The following is a 17,754-nucleotide window of genomic DNA, read 5'->3' on the forward strand; positions in this document are numbered from 1 at the left end:
ATGAAAACACTCCTACAGACATCACACATGGGAGGCTTTATTTAGTAAGTAAGAATTGTTTGAGTTACTTACAAACAATGCTTGGAGAAGAAACCATACGCATAGAAACGCTACGGACAATTAGAGAACCGAACGGCACTTCTACTTCCGGTTCAAAGCTCTAAACAGCAGGAATTCACATTTAACCAACTGCAGTGAGAAAACTTGGTTCAAAAGATGACGCCAGAGCACAAACGAAAACCAAAGTGTCTTTGCGTGTGTTTATTATAAATAAATAAATGGGTTGTACTTGTATAGCGCTTTTCTACCTTCAAGGTACTCAAAGCGCTTTGACACTACTCCCACATTTACCCATTCACACACACATTCACACACTGATGGAGGGAGCTGCCATGCAAGGCGCCAACCAGCACCCATCAGGAGCAAGGGTGAAGTGTCACGCTCAGGACACAACGGACGTGACGAGGTCGGTACTAGGTGGGATCTGAACCAGGGACCCTTGGGTTGCGCACGCCCACTCTCCCACTGCGCTACGCCGTCAAATAGTTCTCAAAGTTATTGAGAACTATTTGCTTTTTGTTGTCAGCGAAGAAAAATCCATTAAATTAGCCGCACCGTTTTTTAAGCCGCAGGGCTCAAAGCGTAGGAATAAAGCAGCGGCTTAGTCCGAAATTTACGGTAATGATGGATTAGATTGATATAGAGCTTTTCTGGACACTCAAAGCACTACACAGGGAACTGAGACTCCATCATTCATTCGCTCCACATTCACGTGCTGTTTGCTAATGGATTCCAAAAAACAAAAAAAAAAGACGGTCACTTGGAAGAAGCTCTTTCTGCACACGCTTCCTGAAAGGCCATCTGGTGGCTGCCAGGCAGACTGGAAACATCGGCGTGTCGTACAATGACAGGAAGTCGGCGCCTGCTCATCTCAACAATGCACAAAAGACACTGACATGTGATCCTGTTTCCTGAGGCGAAAATTAAGGCTCTTTAGGTCAAAAAACAAATCAAATCAAACTTCATTTGAAAAGCGCCACCCCAAAAGGGACACGCGGTAGAAAATGGATAGATGGAAACAAAGTTAAAAATTATATTCCGATGACCCACATCCCCCTTTATCACAAATACCAAACACAAACACACATACCGTATTTCCTTGAATTGCCGCCGGGGCGCTAATTAATTTAAAACCTTTTCTCACCCTGGCGTTTACCAAAGGCATGCGGTACATTTAGGCCGGTGCTTGAAAAATTAAGTGTAATGTAAGGATACCCTCATGAAAAGCAAATGTAATAAAAAAAACGTTATTATGGTCTTACCTTTACTTATAAATGAAGTCCATGCGCAGCTCCTTCTGATCAAAAGCATCGATAACTTGTTTATAGAAGTCTTCCTTATCTTTCTTCAGTTTTAAAAGTCTCTCTGTCTTCCTTTATTACCTCCTGCTTTGATTGAAAGTCCAGTTTAGAAAAGTGTTTTATTTTAGATATGTAATCCTCCATGTTAAAAGTGCAAGCGAGAGGAAAAAATAAACACACGCTGCTCACTCTTGCTGCTTGTTGTCACTTCTTCTGCAGCCAAGTAGTCGCAAGAAGGATCACTAACGCCCTCTACCACCAGGAGACGGGAGTCATTTAATGACTTTTATTTGACACACGCAGCTACGGTATATTAATAAAACATGGCTGCTTACTGTTCTTTTTAGCATATTCAATAGCTTGGATCTTAAATCCTACTGAATCGCTCTTAATCTTCTTCTCTTTATGCGATTTCAAATGATTGAAATCAGCCTCCTCCATTTTGAAAATGATGACAGGTGAAGTGTCACTCGTGACGTGACGAGTTTGACCCGGCGGTAATTCTAGGCATGCGCTAATAAAAATCATATTTTGCGAAACGAGTTTGACCCGGCGTTAATTCTAGGCAGGCACATACTATATACCCGGCGGCAATTCAAGGAAATACGGTATGCAAAGACATATAGTTGCACCCAGATGTAAAACATCTTTTGGACAATCAGCCTTTTCATATAAAACCATAAAGGAATGGAACAACCTCACAACAAACTTGAAAAGTCTAACAGATGACTTTTCATTGACAATTGAAGTCAAAAAGTGGCTTTGGAGCAATCAAAGCTGCTCACACGGTCAATAAGGTGGACACTGTGTTCGACACATACACTTAATGTTTATTATGTTTATCCATGAGAGCATTTTTGTTCCAAATTGTGAGGTTTGTCTGTTAAAATCATGGTTATTTTTACAAATGATGACAGATGTGAACAAGAGCATGTATTGTCTTTGTGTGAAGATGTAAATGAGGTGTGCTTGTATTGTATATTAAGTATGTGTCCATGAAAGGGCATTTTATGACTTTCCTTAATTTGAATACATGCTATGATGTGATTTTTATTGTCATCATTTTATTGCATGATTTTTCTATCCCTTTAATTTAGGTAGCCAGGGACAGCAGATGGAAATGAGCTATTTAGCTATAATCTGGTACAGAACATATCTGTCTTTGAGCTTAATGTTTCTGTGCATTGTCCCTTCAAATAAAGACTAAACTAAACTAAATATGAACAAATAATTTCATGGCTGAGTACAGAGGAGCCAGGTGAGTAAACACTATCACATCTGCACCAGGAGGCTGACACAAAAGGCCCCCACAGCATGGCCCATAACCCCCGAAGCAGATGGTTCCCTCTGGGGAATGCTGGGATGTAAAATATAAATAAAAGTTGCAAAACAGTAAGAACCATGAGTAAAGATAAAGGATAAAATACAAATGTATTTCGATAAAAATAAAAATTAAATACTATTAATAAGATAACAATTAAAATAATATACAGTAAATATATAATATTCATCCCATCCATTTTCTACCGCTTATTCCCTTCGGGGTGGCGTCTCAGCTGCATTCGGGCGGAAGGCAGTGTACACCCTGGACAAGTCGCCACCTCCTCGCAGGGCCAACACAGATAGACAGACAACATTCACACACTAGGGACCATTTAGTGTTGCCAATATATAATAAATGGAACTAAATAAAATATTGCATAACTTAATAAAACAAAAGGTCAAGTATAGGTAAAAGTCAAATTCAAAAAGGTGGGTCTTAAGTAGAGATGTCCGATATTGGCTTTTTTGCCGATATCTGATATTCCGATATTGTCCAACTCTTAATCACCGATTCCGATATCAACAGATACCAATATATACAGTGGTGGAATGAACACATTATTATGTCTAATTGTGCTGTGATGCCCCGCTGGATGCATTAAACAATGTAACAAGGTTTTACAAAAATAAATCAACTCCCAAGTTATGGGAAAAAAATGCCAACATGGCACTGCCATATTTATTATTCAAGTCACAACGTGCATTATATTTTTTTAACATGCCTCAAAACAGCAGCTTGGAATTTGGGACATGCTCTCCCTGAGAGCATGAGGAGGTTAAGGTGGGTGGGGTTGGGGGGGTGTATATTGTAGCGTCCCGGAAGAGTTAGTGCTGCAAGGGGTTCCGGGTATTTGTTCTGTTGTGCTACGGTGCGGATGTTCTCCCGAAATGTGTGTGTCATTCTTGTTTGGTGTGGGTTCACAGTGTGGCGCATATTTGTAACAGTGTTAAAGTTGTTTATACGGCCACCCTCAGTGTGACCTGTATGGCTGTTGACCAAGTACGCGTTGCATTCACTTGTGTGTGTGAAAAGCCGTAGATGTTATGTGACTGGGCCGGCACGCAAAGGCAGTGCCTTTAAGGTTTATTGGTGTTCTGTACTTCTCCCTACGTCCGTGTACCACTCCGTACTGTGGCGTTTTAAAAAGTCATGAATTTTACTTTTTGAAACAGATACCAAACATTTCCGAGCAGACACCGATAATTTCCGATAGTCACGTGGCAAACGCATAGTTATGCGCGTTTTGTTCAAGCCCAGGATGCTAAGGACCAGTCGGACAGGACTTGCAGGAAAGGGCTTGATTTAATACAAAAAATATAACCACACGGGTACAAAAATGGACAGAAATAAACAAAAGAAAATGCGTGCCGAACGCACGGGAAGCTAAAGCTAAAACTTAGCACCGATTCAGGAACAAGAAGCATAGGTGAGTGTTGCTTATTGCAAACAAAAGACCAAGATCGAAAGAAGGGAGAAGGCAGGCTTAAATAAGGACGTAATCAATAAACACAGGTGCGCGTCAGGAAACAAGTCACATGTGGAACAAATGAGAAACTATGGTAACAGAACAAAACAAGGGAGGGCAACCAGGAACTGAAAAAGTCCAAGACAAACAGAAAACACAAAAGGACTCAAAATCCAAAATCAAAATGTGATCCGGGCAGCGGATCACAACACAGATATTACATTTTAAAGCGTTTATCGGCCGATAATATCGGCAGCCCTGATATTATGGGACATCTCTAGTCTTAAGCCTGCTCTTAAAAACATCAACGTCTTAAAAACGACAAGCTGTTCCACAGACTGGGGCCATAATGGTGGAAAATGTTGTGTCATAACTTTTGGGATAATTGGGAGATGAGTGCCGGAGGATCTCAAGACCCGGGAAGGTTCGTAGGGTAAAAGATAATCTGAAAGATAAGAAGCTCCATTGCCATAAAAACATTTTTAAACCATTGAAATTAATCCTGAATCACATGGGGAGCTAATGCAGAGATTTTAAAACTGTTGTAATGTGAGCCCGCCCTCTGGTCTTTACCAATCTGTGTTTTGAAAGGACTGACGCCTCTTGCAGGTATCGAACCTACGGGCAACAGGGTGCTCCGCCCCGCGGTGTTCACAGTGGACACTTTCAGCGCCGGCCAGGGTCAGGTCACCGTCTATCTGGACCAACCGGACGGCGCCAGAGAGGAGGTAAACATCTCAGTCGCCTCGTCCTTCTGACCAGGATGCTGACCCGGGTCTGTCTTTGTGTGTCCCAGCTGAAGGTGGAGCCCAATGAGGCCAAGAAGACCTACAAAGTCTCCTACGTTCCTCAAGTCCTGGGACCCCACATGGTCGCCGTCGTTACTAATGACTCATCAAACATTTTGCTTTTGGAGACCTCCGCCAAGCTGAAAGGCGTGTGGTTGTGTTTCCTAGGTGACCGTGCTGTTTGCAGGCCAGCCCATTCCCAAGAGTCCCTTCCAGGTCAGCGTGGACAAGGCCCTGGGTGATGCCTCCAAGGTGGCGGTGAAAGGGCCGGGGATCGAACCTGTGGGCAACGTCGCAAACAAACCCGCATACTTTGACATCTACACTGCCGGTAAGAGGACCTGTTAAGTCTTGTGTTTTCTCGCACACTTAAAAGGGTTATATTAGGATTTTCCTTCTGGTCTCAAAGCATGTAATTGTAGTTCTTTGGTCAAAATGTTGCATAGGATTAAAAAAGGGTGTAGCTAATTTTTTTTTTTTTTTTTAATGATTGAACCTTTTTTTATAATATCCAGTAAGTTCAAATAGCAGGTTAGGTTTGACCATTTTTTGTGGTGGTTAGAATTTTTTCCATACCATGACTAGGGAAGGTTGTTTAAATAGGGTCATGTAAGTAAATGCTGTGCATGCAGACACACTCATGTACAATTAGTGGCCACTGACTTTCATTGGCCACCAGATGGTGACAAAATGGCAATATTTGTATTTTAGGGCCAAATTGTTTATTGGACACGTGCCGTCCCGCGAGATAAACTGAAGACGCCGGCGGGTCGCACTTGGCCCGCGTGACGTAGTTTCTAGCATATTTATTACTAGCCAGCGACAAGGTATGTTTTTGACGTGGCGGATGTAAACAGAGGTCACAACACAGGAAGTATATTACCTGAGGGGGCGGGGCTACAGGATACAGTTGCCAAATGGGAAACGCATGCATGTTATAAAGCAGGGGTCAGCAACCTGCTACTTCTTGGGTACTGATTAATGCAAAGGGCTACCAGTTTGATACACACTTAAATAAATTGCCAGAAATAGCCAATTTGCTCAATTTACCTTTAAATCTGTTATTATTAATAATTAATGATATTTATCTTTGTGGAAACACTGATCATTTTAATGATTTCTCACAATAAATATATATAGAAACAGATAAATATATATATATATAAAAAAAATGGTATTTCTGTCTGTCATTGCGTTGTACATTTTTTTTCCTTTTACGGAAGGTTTTTTGTAGAGAATAAATGATGAAAAAAGACTTAATTGAACGGTTTAAAAGAGGAGAAAACACGAAAAAAATGAAAATAAGATTTGGAAACATAGTTTATCTTCAATTTCGACTCTTTAAAAATCAAAATTTAACCGAAAATTAGAAGAAAAAAACTAAATAATTTGAATCTTTTTTTAAAATTTTTTTAAAAAGAATTTATGGAACATCATTACTAATTTTTCCTGATTAAGATTAATTTTAGAATTTTGATGACATGTTTTAAATAGGTTAAAATCCAATCTGCACTTTGTTAGAATATATAACAAATTGGACCAAGCTATATTTCTTACAAAGACAAATCATTATTTCTTCTAGATTTTCCAGAACAAAAATTTTTAAGAAATATAACAGACTTTGAAATAAGTTTTAAATTTGATTCTACAGATTTTCAAGATTTGCCAGAATAATTTTTTTGAATTTTAGTCATAAGTTTGAAGAAATATTTCACAAATATTCTTCGTCGAAAAAACAGAAGCTAAAATGAAGAGTTAAATTAAAATGCATTTATTATTCTTTACAGTAGAAAAACAAAATGTACTTGAACATTGATTTAAATTGTCAGGAAAGAAGAGGAAGGAATTTAAAAAGGTAAAAAGTTATATGTGTTTAAAAATCCTAAAATCATTTTTAAGGTTGTATTTTTTCTCTAAAATTGTCTTTCTGAAAGTTATAAGAAGCAAAGAAAAAAAAAGGAATTTATTTAAACAAGTGAAGACCAAGTCTTTAAAATATTTTCTTGGATTTTCAAATTCTATTTGAATTTTGTTTCTCATAGAATTAAAAATGTCGAGCAAAGCGAGACCAGCTTGCTAGTAAATAAATACAATTAAAAAAATAGAGGCAGCTCACTGGTAAGTGCTGCTATTTGAGCTATTTTTAGAACAGGCCAGCGGGCGACTCATCTGGTCCTTACGGGCCCCGCGTTGGTGACCCCTGCTCTAGAATTTACGTGACATTTTCAATGATAATAATGTTAGTAAATGATCTACTAATGTTTACTGAGGTCTTTACTTGTATGTCAAGAGTTTTACGAGAATATTTTCAGTGATAAAAATGTTAGTATGGGCTTCACGGTGGCAGAGGGGTTAGTGCGTCTGCCTCACAATACGAAGGTCCTGCAGTCCTGGGTTCAAATCCAGGCTCGGGATCTTTCTGTGTGGAGTTTGCATGTTCTCCCCGTGAATGCGTGGGTTCCCTCCGGGTACTCCGGCTTCCTCCCACCTCCAAAGACATGCACCTGGGGATAGGTTGATTGGCAACACTAAATTGGCCCTAGTGTGTGAATGTGAGTGTGTATGTTGTCTGTCTATCTGTGTTGGCCCTGCGATGAGGTGGCGACTTGTCCAGGGTGTACCCCGCCTTCCGCCCGATTGTAGCTGAGATAGGCGCCAGCGCCCCCCGCGACCCTGAAAGGGAATAAGCGGTAGAAAATGGATGGATGGATGGAAAAATGTTAGTAAATGATCTACCGTACTAAAAACTGTGGTACACTACATAGGACGTGTTAGTGTCAATAAGAGGTTGGTAGATGAGAATAAATCTAAAGTTAAAATATAATGTAGAAATGCACCCAATTGCAGGAAATGTACTCTTGATTTTAACATCATTGGAAAATGTACATTACAGTTTAAAAGTTTGGCCACACCTTATTTTAATGTTTTCTTTATTGTCATGACTATTTACATTGTATATCGTCACATCAAAACTATGATTGAACATGTGGAGTTTTGTACTTAACTGAAAACATGTTTTATATCCTAGTTTCTTCAAAATAGCCACACTTTGCTCTGATTGCTGCTTTGCACACTCTTAGCATTCTCTTGATGAGCTTCAAGAGGTACTCATCTGAAATGGTTTTCACTTCACAGGTGCGTGTCGTGACATTGCTAGTTTTACGAGCAGAGGAGCATGTTGGGCAGCGCACTCACACAGAGTACTTAGAAGCAGACACAGCGTGTAGACTGAAAAGGGAGAACGGACGCATTTGGACTTAAAAAGTAAAGATAAAGGTGAAGTTATAACACTGAAACACCCTCGGGAAGAGCTAGCCAGCTAGCAACTAACGTTTCAGCTACTTTTAAATGACTAATCCTCACCTCCATGGTGACAAATAAGTTTCTTATAGTACCATTATCACTGGAGGACGAGGAATAGCTAAACATGCTTCACTACGCACTGTAGGAGGATACGATAGCTCACCGCCGTCACAATGTCAACAAACGCCATGGTTAGATCTACACCTTACATCCACTGTAATGATACCGAGTACAATAGTGTACTTCGTCGATACTACATGGTTACATCAATATTTTTTACCCTTTTTTCTTATTTTTTTTAAATGGATTTTATGTTTATAAAGTCAACAAATACGTCCCTGGTCACATGAGGACTTTGAATATGACCAATGTATGATCCTGTAACGACTTGGTATCGGATCGATACCTAAAAGTGTGGTATCATCCAAAACTAGGTGACAAATACGCTTCATACAAGTAGCATTATCACTGGAGGACGAGGAATAGCTAAACATGCTTCACTACGCACTGTAGGAGGATAAAATAGCTCACCGCCGTCACAATGTAAACAAACGCCATGGTTAGCTCTACACCTGACATCCACTGTAATGATACCAAGTACAATAGTGTACCTCGTCGATACTACATGATTACTTCAATATTTTTTACCCTTTTTTCTTATTTTTTAAAATGGGTATTATGTTTATAAAGTCAGGAAATACGTCCCTGGACACATGAGGACTTTGAATATGACCAATGTATGATCCTGTAACGACTTGGTATCGGATCGATACCTAAATGTGTGGTATCATCCAAAACTAATGTAGAGTATCAAAGAAGAGAAGAATAAATGGTTATTACGTTTTAACAGAAGTGTAGATAGAACATGTTACAAGAATAATTAAGCAGATATTAACAGTAAATGAACAAGTAGATAGTCCGTTTTTACAGCTTTTCCTTAATGTGTAGAAAATAATAGGTGTATAAATGACATAATATGTCACTGCAGACTAATTAGGAGTCTTTGTGTGTTTACTTACTACTAAAAGACAAGTTGTCTTGTATGTTCACTATTTTATTTAAGGACTAAATTAAAATTCAAGCTGCAAGCAGCGATGGATGGGACCGACTTTTGCTGGTGTTTCCTGCCTTTACCCATTCAACATATCTTTACCTGCACGTTACCTACCTTCCCTGCATCCTGGGGTCACACTGGTGCTTCTTTCTGTCAGCCTTACACGCTGGTGCTTCCTGCCATCACCCAGACAACATATCTTTACCTGCACATTACCTACCTTCTCTGTATCCTGGAGTCAAACTGGTGCCTCCTTCTTTCACCCAGTCAACATATCTTTACCCGCACAGTACCTACCTTCTCTGCATTGTGTGGTCACGCTGGCTTTTAAGCAGCCATCTTGAGATAGCAGCAGAGCAGCAGTTCTTTGAAGGCTCGTAAAATCAAAACCGGAGCAGTTATTAAAACTCTTTTCGCAACTTTTAATCAGAAGGGTTCACTCTCTCTCCTGTGCGAGTTTGAAGCCGACACAACAAATGTCCTCAGAGGAGATAATATTTGAAAAAAGGTGACGGGTTTTTACAAAACCCTTGTTTTGAAGGGGTAATTGCCAACTTCCTGTTGATTTTTGCTGAAGGATGTAAATGAATTAAATGTAGGTCTAAGTGAGACCTACATAGATGTTTTTGTTTCTTGTCTCTACGACATTCATACCGGAAGTTACAAGCAGTTTTGTCTGTGTTTTCCTCCTAGGAGCAGTTTTGTCCGTGTTTTATTCCTAGGGGGTGCTAGAGCGCAATTTTGAGTTTTGTGGTTTTTTGTCATTTTTTTTTATTAGATCTCAATTTTCGCCAGTCCTGATGTGTGAGTCCACTTTGGTGAGTTTTGAAGCATTTGAAGGGGGTCAAATTACAGCTCAAAGAGGCAAAAAATTTTTTTTTTAGGAAACTTTTTTTTAGAAAGGGTGTTTGCCAACTTCCTGTTGATTTTTGCTGAAGGATGTAGTTTATTAAATGTAGGTCTAAGTGAGACCTACATAGAGGTTTTTGTTTCATGTCTCTACGACATTTCTACCGGAAGTTACAAGCAGTTTTGTCTGTGTTTTCTTCCTAGGAGCAGTTTCGTCCGTGTTTTATTCTTAGGGGGTGCTAAAGCGCAATTTTGAGTTTTGTGGGTTGTTTTTTTTTATCAGATCTCAATTTTCGCCAGTCCTGATGTGTGTGTCCAGTTTGGTGAGTTTTGAAGCATTTGAAGGGGTCAAATTACAGCTCAAAGAGGCAAAAATGAAATTTTTCGGAAACTTTTTTTAGAAGGGGTGTTTGCCAACTTCCTGTTGATTTTTGCTGAAGGATGTCAGTTTTATGAAATGTAGGTCTAAGTGAGACCTACATAGAAGTTTTTGTTTCATGTCTCTACGACATTCCTAATGGAAGTTACAAACGGTTTTGCCTGTGTTTTTTCCTAGGGGGCGCTAGAGCGCAATTTTGAGTTTTGGGGTTTGGTTCTTTTATTAGATGGCAATTTTTGCCAGTCCTGATGTGTGTGTCCAGTTTGGTGAGTTTTGAAGCATTTGAAGGGGGTCAAATTACAGCTCAAAGAGGCGAAAATGAAATTTTTTAGGAAACTTTTTTTTAGAAGGGGTGTTTGCCAATTTCCTGTTGATTTTTGCTAAAGGATGTCAGTTTTATGAAATGTAGGTCTAAGTGAGACCTACACAGAGGTTTTTGTTTCATGTCTCTACGACATTCCTAACGGAAGTTTCAAGCAGTTTTATCTGTTTTTTCCTAGGGGGCACTATAGCGCAATTTTGAGTTTAGGGGTTTGGTTCTTTTATTAGATGGCAATTTTTTCCAGTCCTGATGTGTGTGTCCAGTTTGGTGAGTTTTGAAGCATGTTAAGGGGGTCAAATTACAGCTCAAAGAGGCAAAAATTAAATTTTTTAGGAAACTTTTTTTAGAAGGGGTGTTTGCCAACTTCCTGTTGATTTTTGCTGAAGGATGTCAGTTTTATGAAATGTAGGTCTATGTGAGACCTACATAGAAGTTTTTGTTTTATGTCCTTACGACATTCCTAACGGAACTTACAGGCGGTTTTGGCTGTGTTTTTTCCTTGGGGGCGCTAGAGCGCAATTTTGAGTTTTGGGGTTTGGTTCTTTTATTAGATGGCAATTATCGCCAGTCCTGATGTGTGTGTCCAGTTTGGTGAGTTTTGAAGCCTTTGTAGGGGGTCAAATTACAGCTCAGAGGCAAAAAAGGAAATTTTTTTCGGAAACTTTTTTTTTAGAAGGGATGTTTGCCAACTTCCTTTGGATTTTTGCTGAAGGATGTCATTTTATGAAATGTAGGTCTAAGTGAGACCTACATTGAGGTTTTTGTTTCATGTCTTTACGACATTCCTAACGGAACTTACAAGCGGTTTTTCCTGTGTTTTTTCCTAGGGGGCGCAATTTTGAGTTTTGGGGTTTGTTTTTTTATTAAATGACAATTTTCGCCAGTCCTGATGTGTGTGTAAAAATTGGTGAGTTTTGAAGCATGTTAAGGGGGTCAAATTACAGCTCAAAGAGGCAAAAATTAAATTTTTTGAGGAAACTTTTTTTTAGAAAGGGTGTTTGCCAACTTCCTTTGGATTTTTGCTGAAGGATGTCATTTTATGAAATGTAGGTCTAAGTGAGACCTACATAGAGGTTTTTGTTTCAAGTTTTTACGACATTCCTAACGGAAGTTACAAGCGGTTTTGCCTGTGTTTTTTCCTAGGGGGCGCTAGAGCGCAATTTTGAGTTTTGGGGTTTGGTTTTTTATTAGATGGCAATTTTCGCCAGTCCTGATGTGTGTGTAAAATTTGGTGAGTTTTGAAGCATGTTAAACGGGTCAAATTACAGCTCAAAGAGGCGGCGGTATACTAATAATTAAACCTTAGAAATACAATAGGGAGCTCGATCCCTAATAATAAACATATTTTAATGTGCCCTAAGATTTTTTGTTCAAATAAAGCCAATAATGCAATTTTTTGTGGTTCCCCTTTATTTAGAAAAGTATCAAAGTATCGAATTACATTTTGTTACCGGTACCAAAACATTGGTATGGAGACGACTGTAGTCCAGACGATGATGTCAGTGTATCTTGTGGCCATTTGCAGGTGTTTAGATATAATTTGCTGATTCGGGTGTGACGCCGTGACTTTTCCACGTCCATCCTGTCCACAACGTGCGTGTCTTCTGTCCAGGGGCGGGCAAAGGAGACGTGACGGTCACCATCAAAGACCCTCAAGGCCGCGACAACAGCGTGGAGGTGATGTTAGAGGACAAGGGCGACAGCTTGTACCGCAGCACCTACCGACCCACGCAGGCCGGCCCGCACACCGTCAGCGTCACCTTCGGCGGCGCCGCCGTCCCCAGGAGTCCCTTCACGGTGGACGTGGGCCCAGGTGAGATCTTGGGTCCGATGAGACCGCGCCGACCGTTCTTAATTAAACCTCTGGTGTGGCCCCGCAGCCTGCCTGCCGGGGGCCTGCAGGGCGATGGGGCGTGGCCTGCAGGCGTCGGGTTTGAGGGTGAAACAAGTGGGCGACTTCCGGGTGGACGCCAGGAACGCCGGCAGTGGAGAGCTGAAGGTTGCGGTCAAAGATCCCAGTGAGTGCTGACTGACCCGCGCGGAAGAAGCCAAGAGTTGTTAAAAACACTCAATTGTCATTTTTTTCAGAGGGCGGCGAGGAGCGGGTGAAGCAGATATCCAGTCAAGACAGCGTGTACTCGTACGAGTATTACCCCCTCAGTACCGGAAAATACACCGTGGCCATCGCCTGGGGGGGGCAGCATATCCCCAAGAGGTGAGTGGTGTGCAGTCCATCTTTGAAATGCAGAGTCTCGCCAACTTCTCCAAGTCAACAACGTTCAAATACTGCAGGCCAGTAAGCCTCAGAGGTCATTAAACACAAGGAACGTATTTCCTTCAATTGCCGCCGGGGCGCTAATTGATTTAAAACCTCTTCTCACTCCAGCGTTTACCAAAGGCATGCGGTACATTTAGGCCTGCGCTTATACATTTGAGTGTGATGTAAGAATACCATCATGAAAAGCACATTTAATTAAAAAAAACGTTATTATGGTCTTACCTTTACTTATAAATGAAGTCCATGCGCAGCTCCTTCTGATCAAAAGCATCGATAACTTCTTTATAGAAGTCTTCCTTATCTTTCTCCAGTTTTAAAAGTCTCTCTGTCTCGATGGAGATCTTCCTTTATTACCTCCTGCTTCCATTGAAAGTCCAGTTTAGAAAACTGTTTTATTTTAGATATGTAATCCTCCATGTTAAAAGTGCAAGCGAGAGGAAAACATAAACGATGGCTGCTTGTTGTCACTTCTTCTGCAGCCGAGTAGTCGCAAGAAGGATCACTAGCGCCCTCTACCACCAGGAGGCGGGAGTCATTTAATGACTATTTGACACACGCAGCTACGGTATATCAATAAAACATAGCTGCTTACTGTTCTTTTTAGAATATTCAACAGCTTGGACCTTAAATCCTACTGAATAGCCCTTAATCTTCAAATGATTGATATCATCCTCCTCCATTTTGAAAATGATGACAGGTGAAGTGTTACTCGTGACGTGACGAGTGTGTTTGTATGTACAGTATATATATATGTGTGTGTGAGTGTGTGTGTGTATATATATATATATATATATATATATATATATATATATATATATATATATATATATATATATATATATATATATATATATATATTATATATATATATAATGTGTGTGTGTGTGTGTATATATATACATTTACATGTGTTTATATATATATATATATATATATATATATATATATATAATGTGTGTACATATATTATGTATATGTGTATATATGTATGTATGTATATATATATGTACGTATATATATATGTATGTATGTATATTTGTATATATATATACATATGTATGTATATGTATATATATGTATGTCTATATATGTATGTATATGCATATATGTATGTACATGTATGTGTGTGTGTGTGTTTGTATACTTGTATGTATGTGTGTATATATATATATACAAATACACAAATATATATATAAATATATGATTTTTTTTTTACCCTGCCCGAGAATATATATTTTTTTTTAATTGAACAAGTCAGCACAAAGGTGTGTTCTAGTAGTTTCCACACAGCATGCAGGGCTCGAGTGAAGTGATGTGTCCCCTGGGGATAAACCCCCTTTAACCCCCTCCCCTACACTTGGTGGTTCAGGAAGTGAGACGCACACACACACACACACACACACACACACACACACACACACACACACACACACACACACACACACAAATTCTGACTGGATTTTCGATCTGGATCTGGTTTTTATTTGCACAGTCTTGAAACCAGAGGCGCAACACTAATGGCTGCACTCACTTCACTGGTCGGAGCTCACACACAATCTTTTACATCTTTGGTTCATTTTTATTCGCTACTGTAAAAGTTTTATAAATTGAACCTTTTTTACTTGATGTGTTTCTAAAATGTTTATGTATATATTTTTAAATCAGTTTATTGGACTTTTGACATACAAAGTCCAGATGTACAATTACACACGCGGCAATTTTTTGTTTTCCTCCAAAGAAGTAGCCCACAAAAATGAGATATAAAATACAATAAAAATAATAAATGCGGGGGAAAAACATGCATCAGTCAAATAAATTCCTAAAGTGCAGCAATAGACAAAAGCAGACAAAAGGCTCATTAATTACATATCTTTCCATTAGTTCTCAATCGGGGTTAAAGTTGTGATCAGACCCTTTATAAATACTCAGGAAACCTCCTCATACTTCCTGAAACTCCACAGCACAGATGTCCAATGTCAGCCTAATTTTGAGAAAACACAGAACAACTTTAATCCAGCAGGTGTGGCAAAATGAACACATTTAATCCTGCCTCTTCTTAACAGTCTCAGCAGTTCTTGGTGGTTTGCTTTAACACAGAGGTCACCAACGTGATGCCCGCGGGCACCAGGTCGCCCGTAAGGACCAGATGAGTCGCCCGCTGGCCTGTTCTAAAAATAGCTCAAATAGCAGCACTTACCAGTGAGCTGCATCTATTTTTTAAATTGTATTTATTTACTAGCAAGCTGGTCTCGCTTTGCTGGATATTTTTAATTCTAAGAGAGACAAAACTCAAATAGAATTGGAAAATCCAAGAAAATATTTTAAAGACTTGGTCTTCACTTATTTAAATAAATTAATTTATTGTTTTACTTTGCTTCTTATAAATTTCAGAAAGACAATTTTAGAGTAAAATACAACCTTAAAAATGATTTTAGGATTTTTAAACACATATACCTTTTTACCTTTTAAATTCCTTCCTCTTCTTTCCTGACAATTTAAATCAATGTTCAAGTAAATTAATTTTGTTTTATTCTAAAGAATAATAAATACATTTTAATTTAATTCTTCATTTTAGCTTCTGTTTTTTCGACAAAGAATATTTTTAAAATATTTTTTCAAACTTATTGTAATTAAAATTCTAAAAAAATATTCTGGCAAATCTAGAAAATCTGTAGAATCAAATTTAAATCTTATTTCAAAGTCTTTTGAATTTCTTTTAAAATTTTTGTTCTGGAAAATCTAGAAGAAATAATGATTTGTCTTTGTTAGAAATATAGCTTGGTCCAATTTGTTATATATTCTAACAAAGTTCAGATTGGATTTTAACATATTTAAAAGATGTCAAAATTCTAAAAATAATCTTAATCAGGAAAAATTACTGATGATGTTCCATAAATTTTTTTTTTTTTCAAAAGGATTTGAATTTGTTAGTGTTTCTCATTTTTTTTCGGTTGAATTTGAGTTTTAAAAAGTCGAAATTCGACTGTTTCAAAATTTACATTTAATTTTTTTCCTGTTTTCTCCTCTTTTAAACCATTCCATTAAGTGTTTTTTTCATCATTTATTCTCTACAAAAAACCTTCCGTAAAAGGAAAAAAAATGTATGACGGAATGACAGACAGAATTACCCTTTTTTTTAGATTTATTTATTAAAGGTAAAATGTGCAAATTGGCTATTTCTGGCAATTTATTTAAGTGTGTATCAAACTGGTAGCCCTTAGCATTAATCAGTACCCAAGAAGTAGCTCTTGCTTTCAAAAATCTTGCTGACCCCTGTTTTAAGATCTGAAATACGCAATGGAAAAGATCACGATGTTCACACCTGACCAAAGCAATCTGCATGGAGACAGAAGAGAGGAAATAAAAAGTGATTAAATCTGAGTGGAAGTACGATGGAGAAGAAGCGTGGACTCCCAGATAATCACTTCTGTAACTCAGCTGGCTGGAAAAAAGCTGCAGTAAAAGTTAGATTTAATGTAAAATGTAAACTCGTGTGGACACGCCAGCCACTTGGCATGTTGGAGTCTATTGTTCACACAGCGGCTCGTAAAAAGTGTGGAGCAGAGAGTTTGTGACTGAATGGAAACAGGAAATCAATTGTTCACATAATGCAGATTTACATAAATGTTGTAAAGCAACATTTATGTTTATGAGAATGTGGACTGGCTTGTTAGGACAGTAAATGGATTATATTTGGAGAGCACTTTTCTACCTTCAAGGTACTCAAAGCGCTTTGACACTATTTCCATATTCACACACTGATGGAGGGAGCTGCTATGCAAGACACTAACCAGCACCCATCAGGAGCAAGGGTGAAGTGCAAGGGGTGGACCACTCGCCCATGCATCGGTTGGGGACATCTCTGAGCTGCTGACCCATTAATCCACTATGGACTGGACTCTCACTATTATGTTAGATCCACTATGGACTGGACTCTCACACTATTATGTTAGATCCACTAAGACTGGACTCTCACTATTATGTTAGATCCACCATGGACTGGACTCTCACTATTATGTTAGATCCACTATGGACTGGACTCTCACTATTATGTTAGATCCACTATGGACTGGACTCTCACACTATTATGTTAGATCCACTAAGACTGGACTCTCACTATTATGTTAGATCCACTATGGACTGGACTCTCACACTATTATGTTAGATCCACTATGGACTGGACTCTCACACTATTATGTTAGATCCACTATGGACTGGACTCTCACACTATTATGTTAGATCCACTATGGACTGGACTCTCACTATTATGTTAGATCCACCATGGACTGGACTCTCACTATTATGTTAGATCCACTATGGACTGGACTCTCACTATTATGTTAGATCCACCATGGACTGGACTCTCACACTATTATGTTAGATCCACTATGGACTGGACTCTCACACTATTATGTTAGATCCACTATGGACTGGACTCTCACACTATTATGTTAGATCCACTATGGACTGGACTCTCACACTATTATGTTAGATCCACTATGGACTGGACTCTCACTATTATGTTAGATCCACTATGGACCGGACTCTCACACTATTATGTTAGATCCACTATGGACTGGACTCTCACTATTATGCTAGATCCACTATTGACTGGACTCTCACTATTATGT

The 17,754-nt window shown here is 38.9% G+C and overlaps 1 protein-coding gene and 1 long non-coding RNA gene across 3 annotated transcripts in view; one reads left to right on the forward strand and one right to left on the reverse strand.

Annotated features, from left to right (window-relative positions):
- The window catches only part of LOC133546085 (uncharacterized), a 424,415-nt gene that overhangs the window by 317,813 nt on the left and 88,848 nt on the right, over window positions 1–17,754 (reverse strand). The window lies entirely within an intron of this gene.
- flnbl (filamin B, like) overlaps window positions 1–17,754 on the forward strand; it is a 105,245-nt gene that overhangs the window by 20,634 nt on the left and 66,857 nt on the right. For both annotated transcript variants that reach the window (XM_061891820.1, XM_061891829.1), the window contains exons 6-11: window positions 4,760–4,878; window positions 4,947–5,021; window positions 5,107–5,269; window positions 12,458–12,658; window positions 12,726–12,863; window positions 12,934–13,060. In XM_061891820.1, coding sequence (XP_061747804.1) covers window positions 4,760–4,878; window positions 4,947–5,021; window positions 5,107–5,269; window positions 12,458–12,658; window positions 12,726–12,863; window positions 12,934–13,060 — 823 coding nt within the window. The remainder of the gene's footprint in view (window positions 1–4,759; window positions 4,879–4,946; window positions 5,022–5,106; window positions 5,270–12,457; window positions 12,659–12,725; window positions 12,864–12,933; window positions 13,061–17,754) is intronic.

The sequence above is a fragment of the Nerophis ophidion genome, linkage group LG02 (assembly GCF_033978795.1).
Source record: "Nerophis ophidion isolate RoL-2023_Sa linkage group LG02, RoL_Noph_v1.0, whole genome shotgun sequence".
Taxonomy (NCBI): domain Eukaryota; kingdom Metazoa; phylum Chordata; class Actinopteri; order Syngnathiformes; family Syngnathidae; genus Nerophis; species Nerophis ophidion.